This window comes from Podarcis liolepis, assembly GCF_965112155.1.
Source record: "Podarcis liolepis genome assembly, chromosome: 9".
NCBI lineage: Eukaryota > Metazoa > Chordata > Lepidosauria > Squamata > Lacertidae > Podarcis > Podarcis liolepis.
Genome location: NC_139564.1, coordinates 68,587,801 through 68,602,127, shown reverse-complemented (window position 1 = coordinate 68,602,127; position 14,327 = coordinate 68,587,801). Strand labels below are relative to the sequence as shown.

Sequence of the window (14,327 nt, the reverse complement as noted above, 5' to 3'; positions counted from 1 at the left end):
ATTTGTGCTTATCTGAATTTTGCAATCAGTTCTCCAGCCAAGTAATGTACACAAAATTCAGCGTTAAGTGGCTAAAAGTGAACATTAATTAACAGTAACACCTACAACAACCCATTATATTAAGGAGAATTGTTTCTGTAAAAATATGTACAGTAGAAGAAAATCACAAAAAATGGTGATGGATTTTCATGAGGACTTCTGTTAAAAAAAATATCTACAAGCTGATGTAGAAATGTAGAGAACTGAATTTAAGGTTGAAGAAGATGAAAAAGTGAGAGAAATCAAAACTGACATATTTGCGTATTACTACCTATCCCTGATCTGATAAGTGAATGACGATTCATTTGATTATGGGCATGTTTGTCATATAACAGCTGTCCCTCCATCAAGTAAATAAATAAAAAATACTTAACTTAAATGACCAATTCCATCACAGATGGCTCGGTTCTGCCCCCACAACATAAACCCTGACCCTGCAACATAAATCTTGGCTCTGCCCATGGTTCCTAGACTAGCGGTTACCCTCACAGAAATGCAAAATAAAAAGAAGTAGCATCCAAGTGAAAAGATAGGACTTTATTGAAATATAAATGTGCATGGGGCAGCCTCAAAAATGAGGAGGAGGCTACAAGTAACCACATCCAAAGCAATGTTGTTTTTATACTCTTTCAGATGACACATGCCATTTCTATTCACCAAAGAATCACAGCAATCTTAATTGTTGCAACCCAAAGTCATCTTCCTGAACCAAATCTTTTAGCTCATCATGTTATTATGTGATCGCACACAACAATTTTACAGTGTCTTTCTTTATTAAGACTTTGACTAATTTTCCTATTCATTAAATGTCACCCAATAATATCCAATATTAATCACAATTGCCATGCATAGCCGATTCTCTTTTCATGCATACATCGGCCACCATAGAGTCTAAATATTCCTTTCAGTTTTCTGGAATGTACATTCACTGTGTATAGTACCTAAAAGCAGCTAGCTCTGTACAATAAACTAGAGAATTCAGACTTGAAACTCGCTGGAAATATGTGAAGTATTGACCAATTTTCATGTACAAAAATGTTCATATCAAAAATCGCTTTCTTGCCCTCAATGTTTCAATCATCAGTAGCTATTTTATAATGCTTATCCAATTCACAGGAGACACAATGATTCCAAAGGAAGTTTTCTACTTGGTCCAGTATTCTTTTGCAGATGTGGTCTAAGATGCCATAATTCAAAGCAGTGGCATAGAAGGAGAAAGGGACTGTAAATTATGTCTGTTCAAATGCTTTTACTGAGCAAACAAATGGAAAGGATGAAATGGAAGAGGGCAAAGGGTGCAGAAGGAAAAAAAGACAGTTGTGTGCGCAACCGAGAGATACGTTTTGCCCTGAAATAAAAGAACTAACCGCTACTACTTTGATTACTCATTGGTCTCATAATTCATGTTACATCATTCTTTTCTCCTGCACTGTTGAATGAAACAGTGTCCTTGATTGTTTGATAGAAACAACATAAAATATGAAAAATGACCACCAGTTTACACTATTATTCTAAACTGGAGGCATGAAAATAGAATAGCTAAGATTTTGGATTGACTCACTGTTCTCACAAGATAAATGTGCTCCTTTTGCTTTTATATTTGTTCTGCCTTCAACTCTCAAAGTTTCTCTATTTTCTGGTGTTTTGCTTCTGCTAGCACAAGGCAATTCATGAGAACGGATGGATGCCACCAAAATCACAATTCACCTTCTCTTGCTTAGCAATATCTAGTAAAACATTCTCCATACTGTGACACTGCAAATATCCCTTCTTTCAGCTGTAAAAGGATTGTAAGGTTAAATGGTGTTTGGTTCCGGATGCAGCAAAGTTTTACAGGCAAGACAGATTTGTATTCTGACAAAAGGTAATTATGGATTTTAGAAACATAACTGACCGAAAGGCTAGTTTTAGGAGTTCTACTTTTATGCTATCTTTCCCCAAATAAAGTTTTGTCAGTGTGTGATCAAAGGAAACCTTTGATTTTCTTATGTAACAGCTTCTGCAACAGCAACTGCTACAATGTCTTCCTAGTGCTAAGGATGGTGACAATTTTTGCAATAATCGAGCTTCTACTCCAGCTTCAACCTGTTCACAAGCTTGTGAGCCAATCAGGTTTCACGTGAGTGCTGGCAATATTTAATGGCACAACATTCTTCAGCTGTGAAAAAATAACTAACTGACTGACAACTTATCGAACCAGGCCATTATAATTGTGCAACCCATTTCTGTGTGCTGCTGAAATGCATATTCCCTTAACTCTGTTTAATTGAGGTGATGACAATTGTTGTTTAGTCGTTTAGTCGTGTCCAACTCTTCGTGACCCCATGGACCAGAGCAAGTCAGGCACTCCTGTCTTCCACTGCCTCCCGCAGTTTGGTCAAACTCATGCTGGTAGCTTCGAGAACACTGTCCAACCATCTTGTCCTCTGTCGTCCCCTTCTCCTTGCGCCCTCCATCTTTCCCAACATCAGGGTCTTTTCCAGGGAGTCTTCTCTTCTCACGAGGTGGTCAAAGTATTGGAGCCTCAGCTTCAGGATCTGTCCTTCCAGTGAGCACTCAGGGCTGATTTCCTTCAGAATGGAGAGGTTTGATCTTCTTGCGGTCCATGGGACTCTCAAGAGTCTCCTCCAGCACCATAATTCAAAAGCATCAATTCTTCGGCGATCAGCCTTCTTTATGGTCCAGCTCTCACTTCCATACATCACTACTGGGAAAACCATAGCTTTAACTATACAGACCTTTGTTGGCAAGGTGATGTCGCTGCTTTTTAAGAACAATAGCCATTAACATTTATTGTTGCATTTCTCATCCTGTTTCCTACTATCATTGTGGTGAAGGGAGATGGAAATCCTATCAATTTAAAGGGTTATTCACCTGCCAAAACAATGTTGCTTAAATATATTGGCCTGAGGGGAAACTATTAAGGCCAGACCAGAGGAGGGGGATGTAAGGGGGGAAAGAGGTGAGAGCACATTACTACAATGATTAAAGTAAACTACAGATATGAAAAAATATACCAACTAGTGACACAATGTGACATTAGTCAGTGTCACCTGCCCCCCCCCCCCATTCAGGGCCAACAACACAACTGAGGATCAAGTGACAAGCAAACTTTTTAAAATATTAAGTAAAACAAAAACCTAACTTACTGTCCCACCCTTGCCATCACTTTCTTTCGGTTTCTCATCATTATTCAAAGAACACTAGTGAGTCATCTTCAAATGATTTAGAGAAGCTGTCACGTTTTCTGATATGATCCTGGAATGTCCCACTTTTCCTTAGGATGTCCCTGTTTTCAGTGGAAAAATGTTGGAGGGTATGGAGTTATCTGACCCCTAAGCTGTCTGAAGGAAATCCTGTACAGTCATACCTCGGGTTGAATATGCTTCATGTTGAGAGCGTTCGAGTTGCGCTCCGTGACAACCAGGAAGTAACAGAGTGTGTTGCTTCCGGGTTTCACCGCTTGCACATGCGCAGACGCTCAAAATGACATCTCGTGCATGCGCAGAAGCGGCAAAAGCGACGTGTGCGTGCGTAGACGTGCCGTCACTAGTTATGTTTGCTTCTGGATGTGAATGGGGCTCCAGAATGGATCCCGTTCGTATACAGAAGTACCACTGTATAGAGATTTTTTAAAAAAAGTTTAATGTTTTGTATGTTTTTATATATGTTGAAAGCTGCCCAGAGTGGCTGGGGTAAGCCAGTAAGATGTGTGGTGTATAAATAGTAAAATTATCATTATGGAATAGGGCATGGGTAGGCAAACTAAGGCCTGGGGGCCGGATCTGGCCCAGCTGCCTTCTAAATCCGGCCCGCAGATGGTCCAGGAATCAGCGTGTTTTTACATGAGTAGAATGTGTCCTTTTATTTAAAATGCATCTCTGGGTTATTTGTGGGGCATAGGAATTCGTTCATTCCCCCCCCCCCCAAAAAAAATATAGTCCGGCCCACCCCAAGGTCTGAGGGACAGTGGACCAGCCCCCCTGCTGAAAAAGTTTGCTGACCCCTGGAATAGGGCATCCCTGTTTTCATCAGATAAATGTTGGAGGGTGTGTGGAACTAAGTTCTGGCGAGTTTGGGCTGAAAAAAAGCCCTGCATGCCACAATTAGGATTCGAAAAAAGCCTCCCGTTAACTTCACTGGAAAGTTTTTTTCAGAAACAGTAGGAGTGGCCAGGAACATGACAGCAGCAAGGAAGGTCACTTTAGATATATGTGCATTCACAAGCACTGTGTAGGCATGTGTCATAGAGGTTGGAAACCCATGGCAAACTCTGAAGGTCTGCCTTGCTCCATAAATTTACAGTAACAGTTCCCACTTCCTTCTCATTCTTCATGGTAGTCATCTCCCATGTTTCAGTCATGGTCATTTTATGTTTATAGCAACTGAACTGATCAATTAAGACCTACCCTGCACATGAAAACTCCAACAAGAATTGTCATTATAAGCATGCAGTGATGCAGGAAAAACCCCAGAGTAGGCTCATATCAAGGAAAGGGGAAAGTACCAGCTGGTTATCACAGTTCCTGTGTGAATGACGTGTGCTAAAGTTTGATGCGAACTCAGCAGTAGAGCTTAAAACATCATGGGGGACAACAAAGTGGATTTTTTGTTTTATATTTGAATCACAATGCAATTAAAGCAATTACAGAGGTGTCTGTCAATATTTTGTCACTTAATCTTTTTAAAAAAACACCCAGACATCTGGCTCTCTGCAGAGATGAGTTAATAACAGTATTTGCATTTCCTTATTTATTGTGCTGCGATGATCCACTTATAAACAGAGATAATTTGTACAAAAGCCTCTGGGGCATGGTATAAATGCAAAGAGGTGGATATTTTGTTGTCCTCCATGTTTCTCGACTGGGAATTTTTGCCTGCTTGCTCCCTGTGCTACCTTCCTCAATATGCAAATGTTTGATGTGCAGCATGCAAGTTTATTTTAAAGAGATTTTAACAGCCCTGATCATGTATCTTCTAGGTTTCCTCTACACCCAGAGCAGTACCAAACACAGCATTAAAGAGCGACTTATGAAGCTCTTGCCTTGTTCAACTGCCAAAACAACATCTCCTGATATTCAAAGCAAGTTTTTTTTTTCCTTTTCCCATTTCGTGGTTAGATTTGCATGCATCATCAGGTATATTTAAAAAATGATTTTACTAACTTTATTTAAATCAACAACAACCTCTTGATTTAACCTTCTGCTGGATATCTGTTTTACAACCTTGGAGTGTTTGAGAAGATACCATTTCAAAGACTGAATTAACTTGATGGATTCTGTAGTAATGGGCCTCCATGACTTTCACGAAGCTGGCAGATGGTTGGAGAAGTAGGTTATGAACTGTGTTTTGGGGAAGGCTTGAAAACTTACCAGGTTTCCTCTGATGAGGAGAACCATAATAGTGGCTAAAGTCATCTTGACCACACTGCTACCAAACTTCTCTACAATTGCAGCAGTAAATAAAAAGTGTTTAGCTCCTAGCAGGATGGAAATGCAGTGGTACCTTAGTTCTCAAATGCCTTGATACTGGAACAACTTGGAACCCTAAAGCTGCAAACCCAGAATTAAGTGTTCTGGTTTGCGAACTTTTTTCGGAAGCCAAACATGCTCCATTTTGAGTGTTACGCTGAGGTCTGTCTGTTTTTGCTATTTATTTTGCGTTTTTGTTTTTGCGACTTTTTTGTTTGTTTTTGCGACTGTGTGGAACCCAGTTCAGCTACTGGTTGATTGATTGTGTGACTGCAGTACCTTGTTTATTGCTTTCATTTTATGGATCAGTGGTCTCATTAGATAGTAAAATTCATGTTGAATTGCTGTTTTAGGGGTTGTTTGTAAAAATCTGGGATGGACTGATCCATTTTGCATTACTTTCTACGGGAAACTGCGCCTTGGTTTTGGAACGCTTTGGGTTTGGAACGGACTTCCGGAACGGATTAAGTTTGAGAATCAAGGTACCACTGTAAAGAGTTATTGGGGAGCCTCCATAGATTTTTAAAATGCCTCTTTTCAGGGCCCATGAGGCAGTTGCCTCAGGTGGCCCGCCGGGGAAACTGGGAGAGGTGGCAGATCTGTACCTCAAGTAGCCACTACCAAACCATTCTACATTGTAAATCTTATATTCATAATCCAAAAATTGAGAGAACAAGGTACAAGATCTACTACAGAAGCCACAAACAGAAAACTCATTCAAATTGTGTCCAAAAGGAAAATTCAGTCTTTAAAGTTCCTTTAGCCAGGCTCCTGTAGATATCAACAAAGGTAAGTTTGATCAATTGAAGTGTCGGCGATGTTGCGCTCAAGGGTTAGATATCAATGAAGATAAGTTTGTTTCGCCCATGAAGTGTCTCAAGCTTCTTCAGTAAATTCTCTCTCACGGTTTTGATATATTTATAAACATTCAAGTCCATATGTTACATTCCTTCTTGGCTTAAGCTACAATATTTAATTTCTTTCTTCAGGAATTTTTCCCTCAAGATTTTGGTGTATTTACATACGTTCAACTTCATATGCTAAGTTCTTTCTTGACTTAAGCATTTATTCATTTACTAAGCGAAACAGATGACAAAGGCTGGCACCCTGTCTAGCTCTCGTGTGTAACATTTTCCTTTTGGACACAATTTGAATGAGTTTTCTGTTTGTGGCTTCTGTAGTAGATCTTGTACCTCGAAGTAGAAGGGCGGCAAGTGGGGGCACCGTTTTCTGTTTTGCCTTGAGCAGCAAAACGTCATGGACCAGCCCTGCCTCTTGTGCATTGTCACAAACTGTGCCTCAGAAAGTAATGGCATGTGCAAGAGGGCTGCATCAGTGGACTTTAATGGGAAGATTTATATTGGAGGAGAAAGTCCCACAAGCACCTTGGTCCCGAGCCGTAAAAGACTTAGAACCAGCACCATAAATTGTGCTTGGCAACGAAGGGGCAGCCTGTGGAATAATGAGGTCGCATGATCCCAGCACTTGGCCTCAGTGGTGGAGGAACCCTCTCCAGCACCCGGGGCGGGACGCCAAGGGGCGGGGCAAACCGCCCGGTGACACGTGTGCCCGGTGACCATACGGAGTGCACATGTGCGGCCATGCATGCGCACTCCGTACGGGATGCCACACATGCACACCCCATATGGACTGCCACTCGCACTTGCCATCCATACAGTTGTCCATACGGAATGTGCATGTGCAGTGTCCCTTATGGACTGCGCACGCGTGGCAGCCCATACAGTCAATGCAAGAGCGGCAGCCCATACGGACGTCTGTATGGATGCCGCGCAAATGGCGCCCATACTGACTGTGTGCACCCTCGGCTGCTCTACAGCTGGAGGGAGGTAGGGGCCATCTTGTCACCCCCCTGAGTGGCCCCCAGGGCAACCCGCCCCTCTGCCCCCCCCACTTCACCCCCCCCCCTGCTTTGCCTCAGTCAGAATTTTAGCAGTGGGATTCTGCACCAGTTGAAATCTCAGGGGTGGGCTTTCAAGGGCAGCCCCACCCAGAGCACGTTATGGTAATCTAGCTGTGATATAACTAATTCATGCATCACCATAGCCAGGTCTGAGCGTGCCAGAAAGAGGAGTACATCTGGCAAACCAGCCTGACATGGGTGAAAGCTTAGTAAATGAGGCTGTCTGATTGAAGTAATAGTGTAAATATGGCTCTTCACTCCAGGGTCAAGTTGTCTTTGGTTTATTCTGGGGATGTGGGGTAAATCACACTTTAGATTAGAACCATCACACTTTAGATTAGAACAAGTAGGACCTGTGAGAAAATAGTTGTGGCATGGGATGTTCCTATTCTGGAATTCTTCCAGGACACTCTGCTTCGCTCTACTTCTGGACACTCTCCAGGACACTCTGCTTCGCTCTACTTCTGATTTTCATGTTTCCCCTTCTCAACAGCCAGGGTTCTGTGGATTCTGAGCATGCACAGTCCTCATCACGCTGCCCCCCATTTAAATGTTTACCTTAAATTGTTTTCGGTGTGTGGAATGTGAGTTTGGGTGATTTTGCATATGGTAGCGTTTTCCCAAGCCTGTGGGTACTTCCTTCATGCGCATTGATGGTGCTGTTTTGGCTACAGAATGCTGCAGCCAGAATGCTGCCATGGGAGCATATTCACCCAGTGCTTTACCAGTTGTACTGGCTCCCAGTGGAATATCAGGTGGAATACCCTGGTGGAATATCAGGTCAGGTTTAAGGTGCTTTGTGGCTTAGGGTCCCGGGCCCTAAGGAAGTCAGACTATCCTCCACCGGGGCCGGGGCCTTCTCAGTGATGGCTCCGACCTGGTGGAATGCTCTGTCCCATGACACCAGGGCCCTGCAGGATTTAACTTCCTTCCGCAGGGCCTGTAAGACAGAACTATTCCTCCTGGCTTTCAATTTGAACTCAGTCTGATCTTTTATTCCCCTTCCTTCCCTCCCCCTCCCCCTTTTTATGAAGATTACCCGCTCTGGGATCCCACAGCTAATTCTCCCCTGGTCTCTTCGCTGGCCCAAATAGGACTAATTTAGCCAGCTAGCTCTGGTGATCATCTAATGTTTATTGGATGGATTTTCCCCCTAAATTGATTTTTGAATTCTGAATTTATTGTTATTCATGTTTTATACTGTATTTTATGCTGTTTTTGTTGCATCAATTAAGTGTTTTGAATTTGTTGTTAGCTGCCCTGAGCCCGGTTTTCTGAACTGGAAAGGGCAGGAAATAAATAAATTATTATTATTATTATTATTATTATTATTATTATTATTATTATTATTACATTTAGAGAATGAGTTCACCATTAGGATATACTGTAGTCTTGAGATAGCCCAGAGCAAAGATGTTGGCTCTCCATTCATAACTCTCCAAAGGAGCAACATACGTGTAGAACAAACAGCTCCTGTTGTGATCAGTCAGAATAGTGTTTGTAGCAGTAGATAATGGGCAGATGTGCACCAAACATTTAAAGCACATTCAAAGCACATATAAAACAAATGCTTTTCCTAACGAATCCTGGGGACTGTGGTCTTCCCCTCACAGAGCTACAGTTCTCAGCACCCTTAACAAACTACAATTCTCAGGATTCGCTGAGGGAAGTGCTAGGGTTTAAATGTGTGTTGGATGTGCTTCAAATGTATTGAAGGAATGGGTTTCCCATTCTAAAATCTGACGGGCCCCAAAATCCTCATTTATCCTTCTTCAAGGGTGCATTAGCTAAAAACCATTAACTTGAGCACTTGAGCAAATGCATAACAAGAACACAGCTGTATAAACAAAGCTCTCTCCTTTATCAGTCCATAACGCCTAATGAATGGCCTTGCCAGTTCCAAAGTGGAGCAGGGATGACACATCTGGATCTTATCTTACATCCTGACCACAATGACACACAGACCTTTTCAGCCCACCAGGAACGGCGCCAGGAGTACTCTTAGAGTTGGTGACCTTCTTACCCCAAGATAAGGAATACAGGAACAGGAACACCCTTTTATGGTTTTATGGTTAAGAGTACAGGAGCAGGAACATCTATGATGTCAACTTACGTGTATAAGCTTACGTGGCTGGATTCCTGAGGAAGGGGGGGGAGGGTATATCCTGGAGGATATATATATACTGCATGGAATCTCTCATTTCTTTGGACTTGCTGTGAACTGACCACGCAAGTGCCTTCTGCTATTCGGAGAGCAGAAGAAACTTTCTCTGAATCAACCTCGGTGTCATTTGACTTCCTTTCTCCCTCCTGGGAGCAACACAGACCCCACCAGTCGGTAAAGTCGGTAAAGTCTAAGAAGGCTACAGTATGATGTGGGTCTGCTTCATAATAATGGGGGTGCCCATTACCCAGTTTTAGTCTTCTCCCAGTTTCTCAGGGGGTTAGTTCTTAAACTGTTCTGGGAGAATGATCCTAGTCTACAATGTTCATATTTTATGATGCTATTGGAAGAATCCATAAAGAAGGCTGATCGCCAAAGAATTGATGATTTTGAATTATGGTGCTGGAGGAGACTCTTGAGAGTCCCATGGACTGCAAGAAGATCAAACCTCTCCATTCTTAAGGAAATCAGCCCTGAGTGCTCACTGGAAGGACAGATCGTGAAGCTGAGGCTCCAATACTTTGGCCACCTCATGAGAAGAAAAGACTCCCTGGAAAAGACCCTGATGTTGGAAAAGATGGAGGGCACAAGGAGAAGGGAACAACAGAGGATGCGATGGTTGGGCAGTGTTCTCAAAGCTACCAGCATGAGTTTGACCAAACTGTGGGAGGCAGTGGAAGACAGGAGTGCCTGGCATGCTCTGGTCCATGGGGTCATGAAGAGTCGGACATGACTAAACGACTAAACAACAACACCCTGTTTTACAGCAACGCGCCAGGATCAAATGACTAAATAACAACAACATTAGAAGAATATATATTATAAACAGACTGATCCTGCTTCTCCAAACTTTAGGAACTGGACCTTGAAAGAATGACAGCGATTTAAATTTGCATAGTAGCATTTAGAACTCTCTTCTTCTGAGGAAAAGAATTTGCAGGGACCAATTTGCCATTTTGTTGGATGCAAATTGGAAACCCACTTAATCAGTTCTTTCTGGAACCAATTTTTAAGTTACAAATTAGTGGAGCATAAACTTGTCTGTTTAAAAAATGGATTACCTGTGACATTGAGCTTGCATGGCAGGTTCTAGCAAATTTTCACAGGCTGTTTATCATGACTTGAAAATTGGAGCTTGGAGCCTCTTGAATACTGAACAGCGGAGCTTGCTCCTTCCTTTGTAATCAGAAAAGGGAGATTTAATTTTCAAATGCAAATGAGAAATATTTGAATTGTGCATATTCTACAAAGCCTTTAATTTTTAATTTAGAACATCTTAATATTCACTGTGCTGTGCATAATAATTATTTAAATTTAGAGATGCATATTAATGTATTTACTGAAATTTGCAGCCCACAAATGACTTGCACTCCAGTCCTAACACCTTAGATTCTCTGCATGAATTACATCTAATATCCAGATGGTAGCTTCGTATGTGATCTTTTCTTAGTTAAAAGTTATTGGGCGGAATCTGAATTGGTATCACAGTACATGTGGAGAGAAGTTTTAATCCTCATTCCCTAGCTATGCTCCAATGAAACTTTTAAAAAATAGGGCCTTTAAAAAAAAATCACAGAGAGAAAGAGAAGTTTCTCTTTTTTGGTGGGGTGGGACAGGGTTCAGCTGGGGAGGGAAGTATGAAACCTCCCAACCCCACACATTGCTAGCCCAGACTAGATCATGTCCTCTGCACTTTCTTTTGAGTAAGACATAAACCCATACTTAGCTGCAGGCTACACATTAAGTGTAATGTGTAGTTTGACCTCAGAGAATAAGAGCCAGTGTATATACATCATTTAGTGAACCTGCTCCTGGTGTGTACCATGTGCGTACCAGGGGTGACAGGTAAAAGTGCTGTCCTATGAAACAACCTCCTGGTACTCAGGAAGCTAGCACATGGGGAAGACGGCTAAGATAGAACCTTCTTTTGACATGCCAACTCTCTCTATGTGGAGATTCTTAAATATGAGGGATGTGATCCCCCCACTTGCAATCTGAAATGGGACAGCCCAGGAGCATTTTTTACTATGTGATTGTGCATTATATGCAGATTAGCTCTCAGTCACTGAAATCATCAGGCCTAAGCTTGTCTTAACTCAACACTTGATTGTGGTCCCTTGGATATAAGCTCCATTGACCTGTGTGGCGGGACTTCCTTGCACGTATATATATATTTGATTAGGTAAAGGTAAAGGTAAAGGGACCCCTGACCATTAGGTCCAGTTGTGGCCGACTCTGGGGTTGCGGCACTCATCTCGCTTTATTGGCTGAGGGAGCTGGCGTACAGCTTCCGGGTCATGTGGCCAGCATGACTAAGCCGCTTCTGGCAAACCAGAGCAGCGCACAGAAACACCCTTTACCTTCCCACCAGAGCAGTACCTATTTATCTACTTGCACTTGACGTGCTTTCAAACTGCTAGGTGGGCAGGAGCAGGGACCGAGCAACAGGAGCTCACCCCGTTGCAGGGATTCGAACCACCAACCTTCAGATCGGCAAGTCCTAGGCTCTGTGGTTTAACCCACAGTGCCACCCACGTCCCTTATTTGATTAGGACTGAAGCTTAATTGCGCAGTGGAAATGAAGGAGCTTCGTAAATGTTCATGAGACGAGTGGGCTAGATCTGGAGGAAGCCACTTGCAAAACACAGCCTCGTTTGTCAATGCTTAAGTAGCGGGGAGAAACAGAAGTTCCAGGTTTCTGCAGTCGCTACAGATTGGGGTCAATTAAACTTTCAGGGAAAAGTGGAAACGAGTATAAAAGGTGGATAATTGTACAGACAGATAAGTGCCCTTTGGAGAGATGTTGCTGTCGGCTGCTGCCACAGCTTCAGAGTGGCGTTTTAAATTATGTGTGCCACAGCATAGCAGAGTTATTGGCGTTTTAGTAAATGTGACATTAGCGCTCTAGAAGTTAGTGGTAAACTGATGCTAAATGTGTCATTGGAAAGTATGGCAGGGTTCTTCCTGCCGACTCCCTTAAATTGTGCATTTATGCACACACTCACACACTTTACATTGGGACCACAGCTGGGACAAGAAAGGTTAAACTTCCCTTCCCCACCTGTGATCTCAATGGAACTCAACCCCACACACCTGGTGCTCTTGTTAGCCTAATTTTAGCAGCAGCCTTCATTTTCTTTGTGCAAGGAATGGAGGATAATTTGACCAAGTGGCTTCCCACCTCAGACAGCTTCACCATTTCGTTAGGAGAACAAAGCCATGCCCCATTAAAACCAGGGCAATGTGTTGGTTATGAATATCATCTGTTACTGTCAATGGGAATTCAGTTGGACGAGGGCCTAAAGTGTTGATTTGATATAATTGAGTTGCTTTAATTGGGAATAGGTTTCATTAAACTGGACAAAAAGTCTGCTGAAATGCTGTTCCACATGATACCAAGTAAGTCATTATCCTTGTTTTTGTTGCTGTTTTGGCTCAGATTACATTTCTATAGAGGAATCAGCCATTACCTGAAAACAAAAGGTAGCAGATTTATTGATGTTTTTGTCCCTGGGTTCTTTTTTAAAAAAATACACCCTGTGAATTATGCTTTTTCATTTCCGCTTAAGTATATTGCTGGCATCCGGGGGGGGGGGGGAGACACACCATAAGAAAAGAAAAATAGATGCAACGATTGTGATGTGAAGACTTCTAGGGTGCATTCATTTCTGAGCTATACAAGGATGAATTCCTCAATGGAAAAGCATTAAGCAAATGTCCATGATAGTTAGCTGGGAGCTCAAATACATTACAGGACGCAGAAGGGTCTAACCTTGAAAAAGGTAGGCATTAACTGAATGGGCAACAGTATAAGTCATGGGTAGGCAAACTAAGGCCCGGGGGCCGGATCCGGCCCAGACGGTCTGGGAATCAGCGTGTTTTTACATGAGTAGAATGTGTCCTTTTATTTAAAATGCATCTCTGGGTTATTTGTGGGGCCTGCCTGGTGTTTTTACATGAGTAGAATGTGTGCTTTTATTTAAAATGCATCTCTGGGTTGTTTGTGGGGCATAGGAATTCATTCATTTTTTTCCAAAATATAGTCTGGCCCCCCACAAGGTCTGAAGGACAGTGGACCGGCCCCCTTCTGAAAAAGGTTTGCTGACCCCTGGTATAAGTGATAGTCATGGATTAGGGCATAGCTGTCAACTTTTCCCTTTTCTTGCAAGGAATCCTATTCGGAATAAGGGAATTTCCCTCAAAAAAAGGGAAACATTGACAGCTATGGATTGGGGGGGGGGGAGAGATTCAGGTGTCAGATCAAGCAGGCAAAACAGGGTTTAAGGCACACAACACCCTCCTGCCTGATAAATGTGCCAGCTTCTTAACTTATGGCTTACTCAGGGAGGAATTTCATGTGATAAATCCCGCCCCCCACTTACTTTCTTATTATGTAAAGCAATTGGGGGGGTGGAGAGAATTTGTTTAACCCTTTCTTTCCTAGCTATTTGTCTATTCAAAAGTGTGTGCACCCCCCCCCACTCTGTTTTTCATCCCAACGGATAAAAGGGAGATTTGCCTGGGTTTTTTGTTGTTTTTTTACTTCTTTGGGGGAGAAGCAACTTTCAGAGAGGAAATACTGTATTTTTCGCTCCATAAGACGCACTTTCCCCCTCTTAAAATCTAAGGGGAAATGTCTGTGTGTCTTATGGAGTGAATGTGTGGCCCCTGGGGCTGGGGGGGGGGACCCGGCCTTCCCCTGCCAGCCCTGACCTGCTCTTTGGGGCTGGGG

General features: G+C 42.7%; 1 protein-coding gene across 14 annotated transcripts in view; it reads left to right on the top strand.

Annotated features, from left to right (window-relative positions):
- The window catches only part of KCNIP4 (potassium voltage-gated channel interacting protein 4), a 406,334-nt gene that overhangs the window by 338,734 nt on the left and 53,273 nt on the right, over positions 1-14,327 (top strand). The window contains exon 2 of one of the 14 annotated variants that reach the window (XM_083460627.1): positions 5,021-5,122. The exons of 12 other annotated variants lie outside the window; for them this stretch is intronic. In XM_083460627.1, the coding sequence (XP_083316753.1) occupies positions 5,021-5,122 (102 nt within the window). Of the gene's footprint in view, positions 1-5,020; positions 5,123-12,643; positions 12,995-14,327 lie in introns of those variants that run through there. One more of the 14 variants, XM_083460634.1, reaches the window with a different exon arrangement.